Genomic DNA, 22,836 nt, shown 5'->3' with positions numbered 1-22,836 from the left:
GTTTAAGCACTATATAAACCAATGCCACGATTTTGCTGTCGCCTCACGCTAAAGGAGTAGCCCTTCTGAAATCAGTATGCCTACCAATGTACAAAGGTAGTATGAGATCAGAATCAGGCCCAAAGTAATTCTGAAGTGAAGGATTCAGTTCTCCATCCTTCTTCAGGCAATGCCAAGGGTCACTTATTTTGAGTTTGAGGGAGCTTGTCTAATCTAAACCATTACCACTTTATCAAAACACAGTTCTTCATTCAGTCTTACAACTGTTGACTTCCAATAAGGATGCTGAGGTTAATTGGTACAAACTATGGTGGTTTCTGGTAATGGACAAACTGTGGTGGAAGTTGTTCTGAGACCATAAAATTAATTTCACAAAGGCCATGAAGCCACTTACCACACAGCAATACTTTGACTGCTATCATCTGTATGAGCCAAGGTATGAAAGTCCTATATCCAAATACAAACCATCTACTGTGATTACTCTATTCATAAGAGTTTGCAAAGTATCTGTTTCTTAATCCATACCAAGTACTTTTCCCCTTTCCATATTTTATTTAATATATTAGCATAATGTAAATCTCCATTTTTAGGGCAGTGAGAACAAAAGCAACATTTTCTCACTTCTGGTTTATTTTTTTTTTTTAAATACAAAAACTGAAAACTGCTCTCACCAGCGAATGTTTATATATTTCAGTGATCATAAGTAAACATGGAAACAATGTTTGTAGAAAGTTTTTACTACTCTAGAACCATTTTCTTGAAGAATCAAATTTAGTGAAGAAAAAATAGAAAAGCTCTACGAGAAGCAAGGGATATATTAAAATTCTCCCTAACTGAAAGACATCGATCAAATAGCCCTCTTCTGGTGTATTCCTAAGATTTGGCAGTGATTACTGCTCTTATTGAAAACAAAGTTCATGCATGTGTCACAAAGTAAGCTTGTAAGACACTGTTTTTCATTTTAAGACAGCAACAGTCAAAGAAAAGTATTTTTCTATGTTCACTGATGATGGCACCTTGTTTATCATTTTACTAATAAATAATACACTTTTATATGGATGAATAGGTATTTTTACAGACTTGTTTTGGCAGGTTCCGATGCAGCCCGCCTCTCTCATTTCTGCCAAACGGCATGGAACATATATATTCAATACTCTACAAGGAAAAATGTACAGACATTTATTTAGACAAAGCCTATAGTTAACATACACAATTAGTGCACAAATAAAGCACTGGTTAGAAATCTACATGACAATCCATATGCAGCCTACCCCACTCACCTGGGACCCATGGGGAAACAGCATTTTTTGTAGGGATAAAGACTTTTAAAAAAAAACAACAATTACATTTACTGAACATTTGCCACATATTACAGAACTATGCTGGTGCATCACAGCTAAAACAGAAAAAACATATTTCACACCTTGCATGTAGTTTAAAAAAAGCTACTTTGTTTAAAAGGTTGAGGTACACATTGGGAAACAATTATGGTTTCTTGGTAAATCTCGCCTAAGCTTTTATGCTAATAAGTAATGTTGTTCTATTCTTTCCACCAGCTGACAGAATATATGTTGGAATTCTATGTTCTCCTTTCTTCAGGGATTCATGCCATAAAGGATCAATTGCTCTGTTACTTTGTCCATTACCATAACCAATTTGTTAACACAAATGCCAGATTTTGCCAATACATACTAAAAAATAAATCACCTCAGTTCATAATTTGAATGAGAACATGGATTTTCCACAAATTCTGATATAACAACCTTCTGAGCTGTTGATCTCTGTAATTTTTCTTGTTGTCATCATCAATCAATGAATGGATTTAATGCACTGTCATTTAAGTCATATTGTGCTATATGGCAACAATATCTTTGCTTTGGAAAAAAGATGCCAAAAAACTAAACCTGTTACAAAGCCCTTCTGTTATTTCCAGGGAAATTGAGCAGTCCCCTCCTTTTACACATTACAGACAATCATTTCTTATTGCCTAACTTTGATCCAATAATTTAAGAATGCATAAGGAGGAATGAATAACATCACATACAGTGAACAGACTAAATGTGCACCATTCATTCAGGTTTCGTATAGCACTCACTGAATACAGACAGATCTTACATCATTCCCATATGAACAGTCTTCCTGTTTAAGTACAGTTAATCTTGAAAGTTACAGTCATTGGTAAGCACTGCCCAGGTAACGTTCTGAAACTGATTTAGCAAGCTTATAGGGAGAAAGCTGTACAATTAAGAGGCTACTTCTGTTTGTATGCCATCCTAATAGCCCAGAACCGTCACACAGCAGAAGCCAACCTGAAAGATTGATAGTAAGGGAAGAACCATGGCAACGATCCTAATAAAGGCTAAAAATGATTTTTAAATACACAGCTCTTTCCAGTCAATTCTGCAATTCAAGCTTGGATATCTCAAACAAAAATCCTCAAACACAACGATGACCGAAAATAAGCTTTGCACCAAGGATGTAAACTCCAGGCAGAATTAGGCCCAACTGTTTCATGCGCTAAACAGGGTAAATATACAGCTTGAGCAGTATCATTTAAATTTAAAATATGTACAGTGATTAAATACTCAAGTTACAGAATTTTCAAAAACTTCTTGAACTGTTAGCATGCAAGCAGTTATTCCAAAAGCCTGTTCCAAGTATAACTATCACCTTCCCAACACAGCAGTTTCAAAATACTATGAAATACTATTAGATAGGCAGACAAGCTAATGATTTCTCTTTCAGTTTCTAATTAAGGGTACTTAATACAGTGAGAAGCTGTCAGCTAAACCAAAACTGGTTTCTTTATTAGAAGGAATTTACTTTTTGGAAAATAAGTTAATTGTTATGTGTTATGAATGTAGTTTAATTTATAAACTGATAAATCTACACTGGATTGAAGAACCACTTTCTCATGCACACCATCAGCCTTTGAGAAAGAAACAGTTTTCACTATTCTTTAGATCTGTTTGTAAGTCATCTCATTTAACTTCAAGCAAGGTAACCTAAGCAGTACAGAAACATTTACAGAAACATGCAAGTTAGCCTAAAATGTCTTTCATTTGTAATATTTTCCCGTTTTGAATGATTTTCTTAATGCACCAGTATACTGTCTATGTCTCCACTGCACCCAGAACCTCTGCTCCAGAGAACGATGCAATGTGGGGTTGACTTAATGGGTCTAGTGAAGCCTCACCAAACTGACTGCAGATATCTTACTCTTCTCATCGGGGTAGAGTACAGGGGTCAATGGGTAAGATAAGTCAATAGGAGAATGTCTTCTGTCAACCAAGCATTTTGTAGACCTCACAGTAAATTGACCAAAGGTACATCAACTCCTAATTTGAGTTACTTTAGGTTGACTTACTGCAGCAGTGCAGAATACCCTTAGTGCTATAGTCATGCCCAAAATGCATATACCATCAGGGACTTCTGAAGAGTATCATGGAGTAAGTTATGTTACAGGTGAAGAAAAAAATGCATTGCTGGAACCTGTGTGTGGTTGCATTATGCTTGTTCCATAACCTCAAGAACTGATGCCCTAGCTAACCAGACTGGTGCCCCGTCCATTCCATTACGGGTGATGTGCCATATCAGCCTTTGTATAGTTTAATTTAGTGTACTTAGGAAAACAGCCATCTTACTGGGAAAAAGCAACATTCCATTTTTTTTAAATTAACATATTACCTCTCTGGACTTTTCACAGCAGAAGTCAAACTTCTCTACTGTAAAAGGTAAAAGTAATTGCCCATAAAACATAATTCTTCAGAACTTTTTTAAATAAATACTATAATTTTAAATTTTTGACAATTTTCAGTTCTTTTTGGATCAAGGAAACTACATACATTCAGATGTATGTAGAAGAATGATGCTACCCAGATGATACCTTGAGTACAAAACAAAGCATAAGATATGGCAGTGGTAACATTACTAAAGCAAATCTCTCTCCCCCCGCCCCCCCCCCCCCCCACACACACACAGTGTGAACGCTATCCCTTTCTGGTAAGTTACACAGTACAGCTACTTTCTCTTCAGCAATTGGAATTTAAACACTCAGAAGTTTAATAGTAGAATTGTTTGGCAGGGAGATGCAAAGAGGCCATTTGGTAGTACAAGCAGAATTAGTAAACAGCACTCTGAAACAAAGGGAAATTGATCTCATGTTGTAGCTTGCTTCCATCACTTGTATTTAATCAAGCATCTGTATGCTGTGGAATCTCCATTTAATTCAACACAAATTTTAAACTTGTAAGTTACAGAGGAAGAAAAAGATTTTACAATTGATAACTTTATGTAAAATTTCACACTCTGGGCAACAGTGCAATTTACAAAGGATCCGATGAGATTTTGCATGATATTTTGCACTGTAATGCATTGGGAATGCAAGTCACTGCACGAAGCTGACAAAATAAAAAACAATGAATGACAAGGCAATCCGTTATAAATAAGATAACCAAATATCCTGGTTCTCCCATCAGGGCAAGCAGCTTCATGTGATGAGAAGAGTTTTCCCACTTCAACTAACATTTTGAGCTCTGATGGAGAGCTCCCTCCTTCTTCTACCAGTTCCTTAAAACCCTGAGTTTCAAAAATTAAAATTAAAACTCAGTTTATCCTCTTAGTAGTTCTAGCTTTCCACCATGCACCACTTCCAGCTGTACCTCTACTGCTTTCTCCAGAGCAGCAAATACAGTGTGTCCTGTTTGCACAAAGGCACTGCTGATCCTAACCTTGCTGAGTCAAGATAAGCCCACAGCTGGAAGACAGCAGTCTAGTGCTGGAGAGAAAAAGGACATTTGCCAGATCACATGACAAGGCATTTTGAAGACTCAGTTGGGCTTATGAGAATCCATAAACAATGGGACATTCTGGTTACCTTAGTTACACAAGGTATTTTTAATGTGTGCATGCATACTTTTTGTTTAAAGCTGAGATTGTGAGATTCACCACTCTTGCAGACAGTTCTATTTAAACACTGAGTTGGTAAACAGTTCTACATTCCACAACAAAAGGGATGAAGCAAGCTCTCTGTCTCCAAAAATCAAGATATTCCTAGAGGTTTGGTTTTGAGTGTGAATTCCAAACTATTGAAGTCCCACCTTGCTGTAGTCATCAGTAATCTTATAAGTATGACTAGATCAAGCAGTGATCATAGATCTCCTCAGAAGCTGACAGTAGACATTTGCCCAATTATCACAAGTGGTATCCAGTATAATTGTTCGCAAATAACTTCACTGGTGATCACTGTAGTACAAGTAACTCCAAGTACACACGTGATAAAGGATTACTACAGACAGGATAGTGTACCTACTTATACCAGCAACTTTCAGTTTGGCTTGGCTTGTGGCTGCTTTCTACATGGAGGTGGTCTCCCATGACGTACAATATGTTTTTCTAAGCTATCCAGAATGGCAATTGCAATTCGTTGGACATCGGGATCAGTTTGGCCATTTTCCTTGATGTTGTATAAGTGCTGCAATCCACCTTCTTCAATTAACATGCTGCAATATCTGGCCGCTGAAGTGAGATAGAAAGAAAAAAGTTAACTGTTTGGAGAGAAAAAAAATCAATTGTGAAACACATTCAGGTGTTGAGTTTACACTGTAATTCCCTCCAATATTTAGGTAGTTTTATAAAGCATCTGCAAAACTGTATTGTCATTCAGGAAAATTTTTTTTTTTTTTACTGTAATGGGAAAGACGGCTCTTGCGGTTAAAAATTTAGAATAGATCCTCATACCATCCAGGTTCAATTCCAGCTCTACCACTGACTTCCATGACACCCTATAAAATGTAGGCAGTACCTTTTTTCCCCCTCTCTCACACATTTGTGTTGTAAGGATACAATAATGTTCTTGTCACTGACATAGATCACATGGGCATGTAAGCACCTAAACAGACTATTCCATATTTCTAACTGTTTATATTATTGACTTTAAAAAGTTATGTAACACGTTTGAATTATTCAGGAGGTCATCATTCAGGAGCATTGATCATATCTGGAGCCACATTTACAATAGATGAATGCACCATTAACCCAGAGCATAGCTTAGCTTGAGAATCTGAGTTTTCATTTTTAGAAATGAACTCTCATGGTCATGAAAAAATCTTTCAAATCATGAGCCTAATATCACTTAATGGAGTGACAGTTGCCTATAAATACCTGTCAATGCATCTGTCCACAAAATAAAAACTCCATGAAGTGTAAACTAATCCCATTCACCTCAGTGGAGTGACACAGAGGTTAGCAATTTAGGCATGGACATTAACTATTTCACTGCTGATCAAATTTTGCAGAACAAAGTCAACATACTTAGTTGTCAGTTCTGGATGTTATGTGGGACATGGTGTAGAGGGGCAGCCAGGTCTTACCAAAGGTAGTCAATAAGGGAGGGAATTTAAGTACTGCTTCTCCAAAATTTAAAGTTCTGTCCCCACCCAAAAGGGAGTTGGCAAGAAAATAAATGCCTTCCCTTCCCAACATCAAGAGCCCCAGTCACCTCTGTGATATCAGTAATTAAAAGCTTCTAAGCTTCCCCAAGTGAACCTTCCCGCTTAAGAGCAATCTTTAAATAATAAGTTGCAAAGATTCCTTTAAAACAGGGGTAGGCAAAATGTTGCATGTGGGCTGAATCCACCCACCAAGGCTCTGGATCTGGCTCATGGCCCTCCAGGACACCCCAGGCAAGCTCCCTGCCTGGTGCAGTCCCACTGCACTCAAAGAAGCCAGCTACTGGGGCCTATGCCTCTAGACACCACAAAATGCCCTCTCCCCATAAGTGGGGAGGAAGAGAGACCTTGCATGCTGCCCTTGCCCCCATGTACTATCTTTAGCACTCAGATTGGTCAGAAACCAGCCAGTGGGAGTTCTCAGGACTGTGGTGGGAGCTGAGACAGTGCATGAGGTCACCCTTCCTGCCCCCCAGCACAGAGTGGCACATGGCCCCAGCAGCCAAATGCTTTGAGCCTGCCAGACCATTCCCTGGGTTGCTGGCCAAGAGGTGCCCAGGTAAGCACCTCCCTCCCAGAACCTGCATCTGACACCTCACTTCCTCCCATACCCCAGCTTCCTGTCCTGAGTCACCTCCCACTCCTGACCCAGGTCACCACTCAAATTCTGCACAACTCCCACCCAGACCCTGTACCCTCTCTTACACTACTCTCCCAGGACAGAATCCTCTCCTGCAACCATATCCCCCATCCAGGGCCCTAATCCCTTGCCGCAGATCACAACTCTCGCTTTCACCCAAACTCCCTCTTGGACCCCACACTTTCCTGCATCCCCAGTCCCCTGCCCTGAACACCTTTCTGCACTTAGCCTACGTCCCAGACCCCGCAGTCCCCTCAACAGAAGAATGCAGCCCTCAGCCACATATCAAAATGTGGAATGGTTCCCCCCTCAAAAATTATTGCCTGCCCTTGCTCTACAAAGGTTATCTTAAAGCTATTTATCATGGGGTTTCATCACATCTGCCTTTGGGAGCATCAGGTATTGACCACAGTTGGAGACAACATGCGGGAACAGGAAGATTACTGGTTTGATTCTGTATGGTAATTGCTATGTTTGTTATCTAGCTACCAATTTCTCCAGCTTTGCTTATGCTGACAATTTCTATCCAGCCATTACTCATTTTCAATTCAAATATGTGCACCACATGAAAAATTTGGAATTTAGATCAGAACATACAAAACAAAATTAATAAATCACTATGTTGAACTGAGAGTAGTGGGAGTGCCTAGGAGGGGGAAAATGATTGGGATAGACTGGGCTCCCTGCTGTGCAATTTCAGTTTAATGTTGCTACTTAGGTTACACTCCACTGTCTTCAGTCCAGTCAATAAACCCAGCTTTGTCAGCTCATCTCTCAATTTTGGATTGGTTACCCTGGACCTAGAACTAGAACACCCCTAGGAGAAAATCCCTGCAGAATATTTATACAGCACTAAGCGCCTGCCCCAACTGCTAAGCTAAGGAATGGAGTTTTCCATTGTAGTAGTAGTGATTTTAGCCTTGATAGCAGCAGACACAAAGCCATTGCTGTCAATGGCATTACACACAGCTTGAAAGTAACTCATTGATCTCTGGGAGTAGAGCTAATATATGCATACACTGTAGAGAGTAGTGAGGACACATGTCCCTAAATCACCTGAGAAATAGACACAGTGTACATTAAGAATATAAGAATGGCCATAATAGGTCAAACCAAAAGGTCCACTTAGCCCAGTATTTTGTCTTCTGACAGTGGCCAATAAGAGATGCCCCAGAGGGAATGAACAGAACAAGTAATCATCAAGTGTTACCCATTCCCAACCCTGACTAACAAAAGTTAGGTACACCATTCCTGCTCATTCTGGCTAAAAGGCATGGATGGACCTATCCTGCATGCATTTATCTAGTTCTTTTTTCAACTCCTGTTGGGCTACACCTACCCTAGGGGGTATTTCAAAATAAGATATTTATGGATTCTGGATTTATGGATAAGAATCATGGGTTATTTTTGTCATTCTGATAGACCTTATGTTAAGAGGTAGGACTTTAAATGTATTTTTAATCTTAGTACATACGATTTTTGCTGCAGACATGCTGCATGGCCCATACTGCCCACAGCTGAACCCCAGGTGTCATGAAGCAGCCAAGGAGTGGAAAAAAAGGGTTGAAAGACCTACATATAAAAAAAACCAAAAACAATTAATTGGAATATTGGATACTATTACTACCAAGACCATACCTGGCAACCTATTTAGTTAAGGATCTAGATAAAAAAAAAAGACAGTTGTAATATGTTAGACTTTTGGATGCAGTATTTGACTTTTGTTCCCAGTGCTTAAGATAATTTACAAAATGTTATTTACTAGTAAATCAGTACTCTAAGCCATAGCATCTTGTGCCTCACATTACTTAACAGACCAAAGTACCTGGCTAGCGATATAGAAGAGGTCATACAAAATAGTCTAATGGTTCCTTCCCGCCTTACACCCCATGAATCTATAGCATACAATACCACCCTATATCACTGTAGCTCAACAGTTAATATGCTATTTAGCTCCTTCATATGTTCCTTTGAACATTCATCCCAACGTCTATCTAAAGAGGTAAGCGGGGCTGTACTAGGAGACTGGAGAACACCACCACTATCTTGGTCTCTGTAAGGAGACCCAGGTTGACTCATTTCTCCCATCAGCCCCAAAGACATCTGCTAGTAACTAGAGGATTCAGCCAGGAAGCATATTTTTGTTTATAGGGACAATGCTTGGCAAGCAGCTATGCAATGCTTTAGGCGCAGCCCTGTAATTTTACAGCAAACTGAAAGATGTTAGAATTAGTATTCCCCAAACTTTAAATGAAGGCAATAGTTACCTGTAGGCCACCATCTCACATTCTGGTGTTGGCCAATTCAAAATGGCTGAGTGCTGAAAGACAGAGAATCGAGCGCTGTAGTATTTAATGCCAACGACAGACAAACATGGATATAAACACAAAAGCATGGAATATTTTTAGCCATTTTTGTACCAGCTGTTCAAGTAGAGATGTCCTCTGAGTGCGACTCAATGTCCAGGCTTGCTCTCCTCGAGATATCAAGTGAGCAATAATCCCAGCTGCAAAGTAACTGACTTCCACCTCCACACTGTGCAACAGTTTACTGATGTGGTCTATGAAGTCCTTCCACATTAGCTGAGAATGTAGCTCTTTCACTTCTGCTATGTTGTTCTATAGGAAAAACAGAATTGAAAACATATAAATAGAAATAACAACATATTAATGAATGTCTAACTTCATTCAAACATATGTATGGATATTAAAGGTACATTTCAAAGCCACAGATGGGAGTTAGGCACCTAGCTGCCAATTTTACCTTTGAAAATCTTCCTGTTTTACTCTTGAGTTTTGCAAAAGCTATTCCTATATAAGATGATGCTTTGGGATCACAGGCAACCTAATCTAAAAATCATATGTCAAATGTATAGTTCACAAAAGCCCAGCATGTACGATTAAAAATTAAGAAATAAAAATATAATTTACAGTGTATCATTTAAGACAATTCTCACAGAAACTAAGAACAATTTTTATTTTTGTTAAATTTATAAAAAATTTCCGATTCTTCTTACCAGAAGGCCAAGAACTTTCTGTTGGATAGACGATTCAGATGGGAATGACTGCAAAGTGAAATATAGCTTATGTAAGCCACAAAATGGTGGTTTGTTAAGAATCACGGAACACAATCCACTCCCTAAACCACAGTCCTCACCTCTAAGACTCTCATGAAGAGTTCTAGCCCTTGATTTTCAATAAAGTGCCTGCATGTGGTTGGAGATTCATCAGTGAGATTCCAAAGTGCACTCAGTGTAAACTTGAGTGTAGTATCCACTAGATTCTGATTTGTTTTTTGCTTAACTATTTGTAGAAGTTGCTGCAAAAGGAAAAACAAAAAGGAAAGTTAGCTTTGAAGAAGTTGTGTATTTTGTTCCTATAGCATTGTCATTGTTCTTAAGCACAGAGCAGGGCAAGGAGTAACTGCATCTCTGCTTAGAATGGAGAATTATGTATTTAGTGATTAACACAATTTTTCTGTATATTTTCAGTAATTATTTTCCTATACATACTCAGACTTGTTATGAATGCGCTTCGTATCATATAAAATAATGCATCAAAGAAATGTAGGCCCAGAAGAGATCTTGATAGGTCACGTAATCCAGTTCAGTATACTGAAGCAGAGAATTTAAGCCATTGCTGCTTGTCTTTTCATCACTGGATCAGAACAGTTTATCACCATTGTGTCCAATATGTTTGCTACTTGCCACATATGGCGAATAAGACATGGCATTGTGGTGAATGCATGCATACCTAACTCAATAAATAGTAATTCTTCGAATTAGTCACACATATTCAAAAGTGATCGGCACAAGTGCTCACCCAGGTGAAGCAGCCTGCCAGCCAGCTGGGAACCCCTGAGGGCACTGATGCCACCCATGCTGAAAGGGAACACTGCAAGGCATGGCAAGTCTGGGGGTTTGGTATCACCCTCTAACACATGGGGGTAGCACCACTGTCTGCGCACTACTTGTGGGGAACAGCTGCAGCCACGCTACTTCCAGCCAGGCTGAGGGGTGGTTGTTACAGACTACACAGGGTTCACAGCCTTTCTATAGTTAGCCTTTCTTTGCTGCAATGAATGGTGTTACCATATCTGTGTCTGTGATTATTACATCATCTCACAGTTTCATGTGAATTCAAAGGCCAGAAGGTATTTTTATAATATTACTAAAAAGTTTTGAATAATGTAACGTGGCATATGGAAAGACAAGAGCCACAAGTGTGGCGAGGTTTGAATTTTTAGTGGACACCACTGGTTTATCATCTCTTTGAAACAAAGTTTTATATACTTGAAGACTTACGACCCTGGCCTCAAGCTTTTCCAAACTAAACAAACCCACTTTTTTCCAATCTTTCTCTGCAAGTCATGTTTTCTAGACCTTTAATTATTTTTGTTATTCTTCTCTGGACTTCCTTAAATTTGTCCAGATTTTCTTCTAAAAGAGCAGTGCCCAGAACTAGACACAATACTCCAGATGAGGCCTTAGCAGTGCTGAGTAGAGTGGATGAATTCCTTTTGTGTCTTACTTACAATGCTTCGGCTAGTATATCCCAGAATGACAATATGACATTTGCCAGCAAAAAAAAAAAAAAAGCTGCAGTATTATATTGTTGACTGATTCAGTTTGAGATCCATTATAACCCTCAGATCCTTTTCTACAGTACTCCATCCAATGCAGTCATTTACTATTTTGTATTCATGCAATTTATTTTCCTTCATAAGAGAAATACTTTGAATTTGCCCTTACTGAAATTCATCCTATTTCAGACCATTTTTCCAGTTTGCTAAAATCACTCTGAATTATTATCCTGTCCTCCGAAGTGCTTGCAACCCCTTCCTGCTTGGTATTGTCCATACAATTTATAAATTTGTTCTGAAGACTTTGTTGTTTCTATTCTCCATTATCCATTAATTGAATAGTACAAATCCCTTGCTTCCAGGTTGACTGTGGATCCTTAATAACTACACTCTGTGAATCCACCTTATAGAGTAGGTTTTTCCAGGGCATATTTCCCTACTTTGCTTATGGGATGGCATCAAAAAATCTTATAAAGTTTCAGAGAGGCAGCCATGTTAGTCTGTAGCTTCGAGAACAAGAAATAGTCTTGTGGCACCTTATAGACTAACAGATATCTGTTAATATCTGTTAGTCTATAAGGTACCACAAGACTTCTTACTAAAGTTGAGTCACATAAATGCTTCATCCCTTCCCTCCTCATCCACAGGTTTGTACAAAGGTATAAAATCTGACATGATTTTTTCTTCATAAATACTGTTGACTGTCATTTATCTTCTAGAATAGGGGTGGACAATAATATGTGATTCTGAAGACACTCCAAGATTTTGGAAAGTGGCCAGAAACTAGCCAATGGGAGCTGAGAGATTCCGCTTGGGCAGGGACAGCACACAAAGACCTCCCCTCCTCCTCTGCAGCAGAGAGTGAAACAGGGCAGTGCCACACCCTGTTGCAGGGGTGGCCACAGACCAGGTAAAAGGTCTTGGTGGGCCAGATCTGGTCCATGGGCTGTATCTTGCCTGCCTCTGTTCTACCAACTGGTTGTTGATTATTTGCTCTATTATCGGTACCAGGAAAGATAATAAGCCATCTGATCTAGAATTCCATGAGTTGTCCTTATTCACTTTTTCACAGATAGATACTATATGTTCTCTTTTTCAGAATTATGGGATCTTTCCCATCATCCATGAGTTCAAAGATAATCTCTAGTAGTTCAGAGAGCTCTTAAGTCAGTTCCTTATATAGTCTAGGATCTAGTTCATCAGGTTGTGCCAACCTGAAGACATCAAATTTGTCTAAATAATTCTTCACTCGTTCTTTCTGCATTTTAGCCTCTGATCCTACCCCACCTAAACTTATGTTCATACCCTAGCTAGTTTAATCTTGTTTTGTACCTTGGCCTTTTTTAATTTTGTTCCAACATGCTTTTGGCCTTTTTTCCATTTCTCTACCTCTTAAGCCTTTTGCAAGATTGTAATGGGTCAACTGTGCAAGACTACTACCTCCATTTAATTGTTGCAAGCAGTGGCAATTTTTTCCTAACACATCCATTACATATTTTTAAAAAGAGAACACATTAAACTAAGGTTGTTAGGAGAAAATATTAAATACTCATTTAAGCCTCTCTGTCTGGGAATTTAACAACTACGGCATAACTTTATTATCTTGGGGGAGGGATATCTCAGTGGTTAGAGCATTGGCCTTGTAAACCCAGGGTTGTGAGTGCATACCTTGAGGGGACCTTTTAAGGGTCTGGGGCAGGTTAGATTTAAAGTCAGGGATAGGGATAGGTCCTGCTGTGAGTGCAGGGGCCTGGACTCAATGACCTCTCGAGGTCCCTTCCAGTTCTATGATATGACAACCTCTATGATATATCCTGCATGCCAGCCCTGCTCTGATGGCAGCCCTGGCCAGGCATGCCTGTTAACAAAATGCGCCAGTTATCCAAGTGCTAGAAAACACAGCTTTTACTGTAGCAGCCACTACTTCAAACAACTAGCATCAAATGAACCAGAACAAGATCCTGATTTTTTTGGTTCTGACAGGAATTCCACTAAAAGAATTAAGGCTTAAAGCTGTTCAAGAGCTTTCACTTGAACATCAATGCTGCACAGACATTATGGTAATAAAGAATGCACTATCAGAGATGTGTTTTGCATCATAGTCTTGCTCTAGAAATTGAGAGCGCTATCTCTGAAATGTGCATTTTTCCTGTCCTGATGTTAAGGTCATTAGACAGCTGCTGAAAACCGTTCCCAGGAACTATGACTTCTGATAGTTTTTTCTAGGTGTCAGTTCTATTTCAATTGCAGCAGAAATGTGGAAAACTTTTTTAAATGCGAGATGCCTAATTTAATCAGTATGTATTGCAGCAGCCTGATGACACCACAGTGGCCCTATCTACCATACTGCACGTCAAGATAAACATATCCATGCAAAATTTGTTTTCAAGGTAAAGGTCACGGTAAATTATAAAAAGTTTGGATGGAAACGCAATTCTGATTCATACAGCAGTAATTTAATTCCTGATACAATCAAGGTATTTATTTTGGTTTCTATTTAGCTGGGCCTACAGGCAACCCTCATTAACTTGGTTAATTACTGCCCCCCTGGCAGTCTGGTGTGCTAATCTTTTCCCAGTAGAAGTAATGACAGAAGATAAAAAAAATTACTACTTTGTTTAATAGAATATGCCCAACTGTAGCCACTTTCAAAATTATTTAAAATAGGAATCAAGGGAAGCAGTTTCTAAGAGATGCAGTATTGAACTTACCCTAACTATGAAGAGCTCTGCACCAAGTTGAGCTGTTTGCTCAGTTGAAAGCTATAAACAAAAAAAAATTAAGTGACTATCAGAAAAATCATCAGGACCTGGGAAATTATATTTTAGTGCAACCACATTTATAAATTTTGTACCTTTGCAGCAAGAATGGAGATTATAGCCACCGCCATCCTCTGCATATTTTGATCTTCATGGTTACAAAGCCACTGCATAACAAGTTTGGCTGCTTCAAATCTGAAAGTTAACAGTTTTCATTTTCAGGACAGAAGTTACATAAGCTCTAAAAAAAAAATTACACACCACACATCAGACCAGGATTCCAGAGTCAGTAAAAGTTGGGAAACATGGTGCTTTGTCCCAAGTAAGTGAAAGTGAACAGTGGAACTAAGAGGAAGCAAAGCTAGTTTCAGGCCACAAACAACCCTCAGAAAAGCTTTGATACCAGCTCTTAAAACTTTCTTTACTGTATAAACCATGGGAAACCACCAACAGAGTCTGTCTACTGAAAACCTGAAGATCTTACAGTTTGCCAGCTTGCTACAGAAAACAAAATCTTCAGTTAGGCCTAGCACACAGGGATTACTCAGATTTCAGGACTGGTCCCTCAGTGTTTCTTTTACTAAAAATGTAAAATAAAAGCACAAGGTCTTCTTTTGTAGAGAGCTGAAGGAGAACTGGCTTACCTCTCACTTTCTCTTTCATCATCTCACCTAGGTATGTTGGATGCGAACCCTCCAAAGCCTTCCAACCAAGTTTCTAAATAAAAGGACCCACTGAAGAACGACAAAACTCACCTCCACAATTTCAGAGGGTCAGCAAACTGAGGATTAAATTTTGATCTCCATTACATAAGTTTAGAGTTAAGTAATTTCACTGAAGTCAATCGCCTTGTGTAGAAAAGATCTACAATCCATTTAACTGTGAATAATGGGTCTCAGGAATTCTTATATACAGGATCTGAGATCAGAATCTAACCCTCTGCATCAACAACAGGTCTCCAAATTGACAACACGTATCTTTTTCCTGCGACTAAGACAACAATTAGCATATTTCAGAGAAATGCTATAATTTAAAAATAACAACCTGATGTCACTCTATATCCCATTTTATATAATGAGATGAAATTTACCTGTTAAATGGAACATCCTGGAGGATCCTGTCACTGCATAGTGAAAGAAGGCAGTTCTTTTGGAGCTGCATAAAGCCAAAAAAAAAGGCGGGGGGAGGGTATGGGGAAAATGAGTCAGCAGAAAGATACAAAAATTTCCAAGTGCTTCCTTCCTACACAAAAATTGTAAAAGTTTGATGCACCACACACTGAAATGGTTATACTTCCAAACAAGAGAGACTTAACAAAAACATGTAATTTTTCAAGAACAAAGCCACAGGTCTTTTACACAACTATAACACTCTTTTCACTACAGAATGTGCCATACTATACTGGGAAGTCAAGTTTTGCATGGTCTCTTTACCCAATACAAAACTATAAAGGCTTTTTTTGGGGGGTGAAAGTGGTATCAAGTTGTACTATGCCGGTTTATGTTTTTACGAATTACAATTATTGTCCTTTAAATGGGTAGGATCAACAACTTAACAAAAAAGGTGAATACATCTCTTTAGCCATACCTAATTGGCTGTACTGTAGTCTTGTACCAGATATTAAAAACAAGACTTATTTGTCTGTACTACATAGTCTTTAAAGCTGACATATTTCGATCATAAGATTTCCCTCAAAATAATACTTCTGAGAATGGCAGCCTCCATTATATCAGACATTTGCTAATTTTTGGAAGAAGGTAGGCATTCATTTCTCACAACTACCACATGTTTCAGCTAGCTGACTCTCTCTGAAACACACAAGCAAATCCTGCCAGGCCTCTGCTATTTTGCTGCTCATCATCCAAAAGGAGTTTTGTAATCAGGGACTACACAAAAAATTTCCACATTCCTCTTTGGAGGGAAGCCCCCTTCCATTACAATTACATTTGTCATGCTTTACTGAGCAATTACCCACAGGTAACATGTAGAGAGAGAAAAATGGTTCACATATACAAAATCCTCTACAAGGAACTTTAGTACTATTTTTGTGAAGGACAACAATCACTTCAGGACTTATACATTTACTCAGTCCTGCCTGGATAATGAGAACATGGCAATAACAATTGGGCCACAGCTCTCAGATAGCTAATAGTGATATCTCTCCTGTATGTGGTGTGTCTTTCTGTTCTGGCTCTTTGTTTTTTTGTTGTGCAAGGAAATGTTTTGCATTCCATGGAGCCACTTCCTTGTTGAACCCTCTGCCTTGTAGGAGTGCTGTTTGTAGAAGCAGTATTTCTTTAGAATGGCTTTAAGACTTTATTTTATTGAACTCAGACTAAAGAACAGAGTAGGACAAGAAGCAGCAAATAAAAGAATGTCAACTGTTGTATGCTCACAGGCCCATATGCTAACACCCCCAATCTCAGACTGAAGCCCTCCCCCACACCCGCAAGGCCCCAACAACCCCCCATGCCCCACCCCAGCATGTCCCAAAGATTCTTCTCCCTGCCCAGGAGGGGAGAGATGATCAAATATGGTGGAGAACACATGATTCAGGAAATACACTGACTATGTAATATAGCATGGAAAGAAGAGAAGGCACCTAAGGAATGGACAAGATCCATGCTAGTGAAAATACACAAGAAAGGAAGTGCATTGGAGTGGAAGAACTACAGAATGATTGCCCAAACTAATCATTTAGACAAAGTACTGGTGCTGATGCGGAGGGAGAGACTAAGATTGCAGATAGAAGAACATCTGGCAGATGAGCAAGAGGGATTCAGGAAAGAGAGAAGTACCATACAGCAGATATCAGCACTAAGATTGATAGCAGAAAAAGCTTGACAAAACAACAAGAACATCTACAATTGCTTCAGTGTTTTTTCAGAAGGCATTTGACAATATAGATCAGAAAGTGACTTGGGCAGTGTTAAGAATTGTACAGAGTGGATAGCAAACTGATACCGTTATTGAAGGATATCAATGACATGGAGGCAGCAGTGAGGACATGCGGCGAGTTGGGAAGTTGGTTTAGAATGAGTAGAGGTATGAGACAAGGAGATCCAATATTGCTTAGCATCTTTGCCACACACCTAGAGAGAGCAATGGACAAGATCAAGAAAGAGGTAGAAGGGATATCTGTGCATAGGATGAGAATCAACAACTTGAGGTTCGTGGATGATACAGTTATCACTGAAGATGAAGAGAAGCTAGCAAGAATGGTGCAGGTGCTAAACGAGGAAGAGAAGTGGTACAGGCTGATTATGAACATTGACAAAACAAAAACAATAGTATTTGGAGGTTAGGAAATAGTAAGGAAGATCAGGGTAGACTGGATCAAACTGGAGAGGTTCATGTATCTGGGAAGCAACATAACATATGATCTAGACCATAAGAAGGAAATATGGCCTAGAATAATGAAAGCAAGAGCAAGCTTGAAGGTGATGGATAAGATCTGAAAAAGCAAAGCCATTAGCTTAGGAACAAAACCGAGCATCTTGAAAACATGTATTCAGCAGCTTATTGTATGGATGTGAGACATGGGTGATAACAAAAGATTCAAAGAGAAGGATATTGATATTTAAGAGGAGTTATTGAAAAATCCTGAGAATAGAATGGATGCAGAAGTTCACCAATAAGGAATTTATATAGGAAGATGAAGCTGAAAGAGAATCTACTGCAGAAGGTTATACAATGGAACTTACAGCTATGCAGGCATATCTGCAGAATCAACAATGAACGAAAAATCAAGACCCTGGTATTCGGCATAATGGATGGTTCGAATAGGAGAGGCAGACCTCAGAGAATGGGTAGATGATATAGCAGATTGGTGCAGAGCTAGTCTACAGAAACTAAGCCACTCCGCACTGGACAGGGAAAGATAGAAGGAAATAGTGAGAGAGGCATCAGACACCAACAGCACTGAGCCCATGGCTGTTGATGATAATGAGTCTAAAGTTGTCACAAGGAGCAGCCTTTGAAGTTACTATATATCAGGTGCGCATATTGTACACAAACATTTGGACATAGCTATTCAAGGCCATCACTGAGTCAAACCTTGTTTCATTTGCTAAGTTCATATTGTTTTGCAACATCTACAGGATGGTTAGATCTACGGCAAGTTTACAAGATGGATGAGATTACAGTCAAATCTTAAAATGTAAGTATTCTCAAAGCAGAAACATCACTGCACCTGGGCTGTCTTTCTATTATTAGATCTCCTATTACGATCAGATATCCACAGGAAAAAAAGAAACCCAATATTTGTACCTGTTGATGGTTGGGAAAATGTTCCATCGCTCTGAGCAGTAAGTGAGTGACATCAGCCAGCAGTCGAACAGGCATGCCTGCTGCTAAATCTTGCTTGGTTAAGTTAAATACGCACGCACTTGCTGCTAACTGTACTGGCAGGTTCAGAGGGTGATTTCGCATTCCAATAACCACAAGCTGAAAGACAAAAAAACCATGCACATTATGCACAAACGTCTACATACTGAAGAGCAATCCTTGATCCAATGGCTCCAGGAGCAGATATGATTTGGTATGCTACCATTCCTTCCTACCTCTTACTCTAGTCAGCAACCCAGTGATTGACCTTTCAGTTTCCAGAAAGTGTATGTCTACCTTTGATTTGAAGCAGACAACTTACATTGCCCAGAAGGCTTTGCACCAGCTGCAGCAATCTCTTAAAAGGTAGGGTGACTGTATTTCTTTACGATGAATATGGGACACCTGGTAAAATTGCTCAAATTCAAGCCAGTTCAATGGCAATCAGAACTATGTGGTACCCTTCCCACTATCAGGGACAATTTGGGAGGTGAAACACTATTTAACCTTGACCTCTAGCTCAAAGGGGGCCTCTGATTTAGATACTTGTTAATTTTTCAGCATTTGATAAGCTAGAAAAGCATTTGTTAAATAAAAAAGTATTCCAATTGTGTCTCACCACACAGGCACACCAGGGATCAGTGCTTCAGCCCTCAGTTCCTGTCCTCAGCCCTATGGGGTCACCAACTTGTGCATTCAGCTCCCAGTTTCAATGTGGGGAGGCAGGGGAATGCCAGGTACTGGGGCTTCAGACCCATAGCCTGAAAGGGCTGGCAGACTCCACCCCCTACTGAAAAATGCTGCTTTAGGGTGCACATGCAGAGGGGTGATGCCCTCCCCCATCCCAACCCTCTTTCACATGCAGGCAGTCTCTCCTCCAACTGGCTTCCTGTGTGTCTGCCCCTGAGCCCTGCCTGAGAGCACTACCTGCTGGCCACAGGTAGTCTCCTGCCAGCCACAAACAGGAGACTGCTGCAGCTGCACTGACCCTACTCAAAAGGACATGTAGCACATGTTGCAAGACATTGCGGCAGTTCTTATACCCCTAGCTGCTGCACAGGAACAGAAACACACTTATGTAGCAATAATGAGATGGATAAATTCTGCAGCCTAGAAAAGATACAGTTTTGGCCTGCTGGTAAGTAATCACAGCAATCTTAGTATTACAGTAAACTCTTTCATATCCAGAACTCTCAAATAGCTGGCATTCTAACCAAAAGTAAATTTTAGTTCCATTTTCTGTAAGTGCAGCCTAGTGAGAGTAAATACAAACAAACACAGCAAATAAAGTATAAGTTTACAGTGTACAATATTGCTGTTGTTGGTAAATAAAGTATTCAGAATATGTTTTTGTTTCTTAATATCTAATCTTGATCAATGAACTTTTCTGTTCGACTACTAAACCTCCCTGATCTCTCCTTCCATTTGAATGATAAAGATTGAACTACCTCTGGTGCACCAATGATACAAAAGGTAGTGGCCTGGGAACAGGCTATTAGTCTAGTATAAAGTCCTACAGTCTTTAAGACATACTTGTTCAACAGTTAGCATTTCACAATGCAAAATTAGGAGAGTGTTCTAAAACAGTCTGAAATTTTTATTTGTAAAATTAATTTGTACTGCTGCAGAATTGGTTAGGAGCCTCCTTTCTCAGGATAATCAACTATTTTGCACCTTCTACAGCACTACCACATCTATCCATTTCACATAGAAACCATTAAGCTTTTGTTAATGTCCACTACACCTCTTATGCAATATCAAGCAACTAAACAGGCAGATGAAAGCTACATCATAACATATACTAGGTTTCAATATATAACCGGCTTTACAGAGATTCATCTAAAGATAAGTTTTCAAACAGGATAAGAATTTCTTATCAGAAGCATACTGTTTTACCTTTAAAATTTCAGGCTTTGTTTTTTCCATAACATGCGTAAGGCTGAATAGATGAAAGAGTGCTTCCCTCACAAAGAATGCCCGTTCACTGTACCTCTTCAGTGCTTCAGAAATTTGAGTTTCATTTGCTTCTCCAGACACCTTTGAGTAGACAGAGAAAGTTACATTTCCTACGCTTTTAATATTCTATTTACATAGTACATGATTTGTCTATAGTCACCTAGGGCAGCATTTCCCAAATTTAAAAACCAGTCGCATACCCCTTTGGGGACTCTGGTTGTATTGGTGTACCGCCTCTCCCAGTGCTTATCTCCTGATATTTAGTAATCTATTTTCTGACCTTTACTCCTTGAAATCTTTTCACTTACCACACTTTGGGAAAAACACTGTCCTAGGGCTAAACACCTTTTAACCTTCCCCATATACAGCATACACTGTACACAATCTATAGGACCCTGTCAAATTTACAGTTCATTTTGGTCAGTTTCAGTCATAGGATTTTAAAAATCATAAAATTTAATTTTTTTCCAGACATTTAAAATAAAAAAAATTCACAGTGTTGTAACTGTAGGAATCCTGGCCCAACTCTGAAGGCAGTAGTAAGGTGGCATGGTATGGTACTGATAGCCTCACTTTGACTGGAAAAGCACTGCCTTGAGACCTGGATACCTGGCCAGTAGATACCACTCTCCAGCATCCCAGCTCTGGAGACTGTGCAGAAGTAAAATGTGGTATTACTGCAATTACCTTACAAAAACTTTGTGACTCTCTCCCAAAGTCCTACAGTCCTCTTGGGTTGGGACCTCATTTGAGGAACACTGGTCTTCCCCCGAAGAAATCTGTGTAGTGTAGGGTAAAAGTACACAAAAGACGAAATTTCATGGCCCATAACCCCTTTTTCCATGGCCATGAATTTGGTAGGGCCCTACCTATAAAGCAAAACTGAACTTCAATCCAGTCTTTGACCAGAGCACCTGGTAACCAATCAGGCAAGAAAATATCACACCATAACCAATTAATGTTGCTTGTACCCATTTTTTGCCTGATCAGCAAGTCACATGATCTACCACAGATGGGAACACATTGCTGCTGAAGCCAATATACTTGAGGCAATTTTTGCAGCTACAGGTAGTTCCCTGTTTCTTACTAGTTACTAACTAGCTCAAACAGTAGCTTCCCAGTAGAAGTAACAGAGGTCCTCTACCACTTACAAATTCAGTAGGGTCTCAACATTTGCGAGGGTTCCGTGTTGAGAACTCACACAAATGCCGAATTTCACAAATGCCAGTCCCTGCCTGGGGCCCTGGGGTAGGCGGCAGCGGCTGCCGGGGCTGTACTGGACACCTGGTCAGCAGACACCTCTCTCTCCCTACTGTACATGAAAAAGACATTTTTCAAAACACAGATTGGAACAAAAAATGGATAGCTCATGTGCAAAACACAAAACAAATGCCTTCACTAGAATTTACCTTGAGTTAATTCACTTAGCACCAGAACAAATTACTGAATGGGGTGGTAGAATCTCTGTCACTGGGAGCTGTTTAAGAGCAGGTTAGACAAGTACCTGTCAGCAATAGTCTAGTGAGTACTTAGTCCTGTCTCGAGAGCTGGAGATTGAACTAGATCAGCTGAGGTCCCTTTCAGTCCTACATATTTACGAGTCCATAAAACTCAAGTTAAGACCACTTTTTTGGAGGAGGGAGAAAGGGCAATGGGAAGTCAAAAACAAACAGATGTAGGCTTTGGAGGGTACCTTTACAAAGTTTCCCTTGCTCTCCTGGTATCTTACAGAGAGCACTCCCATTATCAATGCCATTGCTTTTTAAATTCTTTATTGGTAAGCTGTAAGCTTCATATGTTTCCTAGGGGCAAGAAAGTGTTCCCTGACTGTAGTTAGTGGACTGCTGCTTACTGAGGGGTAAGAAAGTTAATTCACATCCCGACATTTAAAAAGATTCATGTTTGGCTCCTTTTCTTGTCCAGGAACGTTGCATTTGATGTGTTTAAACAAAATAGTTTACAATGAGCAAGTCAACTAATCAGTCCAATGTTTTTTATCCTATATTGCTTAAGCCAAACCAATCTTTAAGATTATTTTCTGGTCTGGCAGCAAGATCTTTCATACTACAGTGTTCTGAGAGATGCTGTTGACATGTTTCTACTTATCCTATTGATAAAATATAGT

At 39.5% G+C, this 22,836-nt stretch overlaps 1 protein-coding gene across 1 annotated transcript in view; it reads right to left on the bottom strand.

Moving 5' to 3' along the window:
- Positions 1 to 3,964: 3,964 nt before the first annotated feature.
- The window catches only part of ZYG11B (zyg-11 family member B, cell cycle regulator), a 39,136-nt gene continuing 20,264 nt past the window's right edge, over positions 3,965 to 22,836 (bottom strand). The window contains exons 4-14 of the mRNA XM_075002764.1: positions 20,652 to 20,792; positions 18,699 to 18,875; positions 15,520 to 15,584; positions 14,525 to 14,624; positions 14,382 to 14,432; positions 10,246 to 10,407; positions 10,106 to 10,153; positions 9,510 to 9,707; positions 9,357 to 9,409; positions 8,564 to 8,661; positions 3,965 to 5,517 (exon numbers count right to left, since the gene is read on the bottom strand). Of these exons, the coding sequence (XP_074858865.1) occupies positions 5,327 to 5,517; positions 8,564 to 8,661; positions 9,357 to 9,409; positions 9,510 to 9,707; positions 10,106 to 10,153; positions 10,246 to 10,407; positions 14,382 to 14,432; positions 14,525 to 14,624; positions 15,520 to 15,584; positions 18,699 to 18,875; positions 20,652 to 20,792 (1,284 nt within the window). The 3' untranslated portion in view covers positions 3,965 to 5,326. The remainder of the gene's footprint in view (positions 5,518 to 8,563; positions 8,662 to 9,356; positions 9,410 to 9,509; positions 9,708 to 10,105; positions 10,154 to 10,245; positions 10,408 to 14,381; positions 14,433 to 14,524; positions 14,625 to 15,519; positions 15,585 to 18,698; positions 18,876 to 20,651; positions 20,793 to 22,836) is intronic.

This window comes from Carettochelys insculpta, chromosome 9, assembly GCF_033958435.1.
Source record: "Carettochelys insculpta isolate YL-2023 chromosome 9, ASM3395843v1, whole genome shotgun sequence".
NCBI lineage: Eukaryota > Metazoa > Chordata > Testudines > Carettochelyidae > Carettochelys > Carettochelys insculpta.
This window is presented reverse-complemented; position numbering and strand designations above follow the sequence as displayed.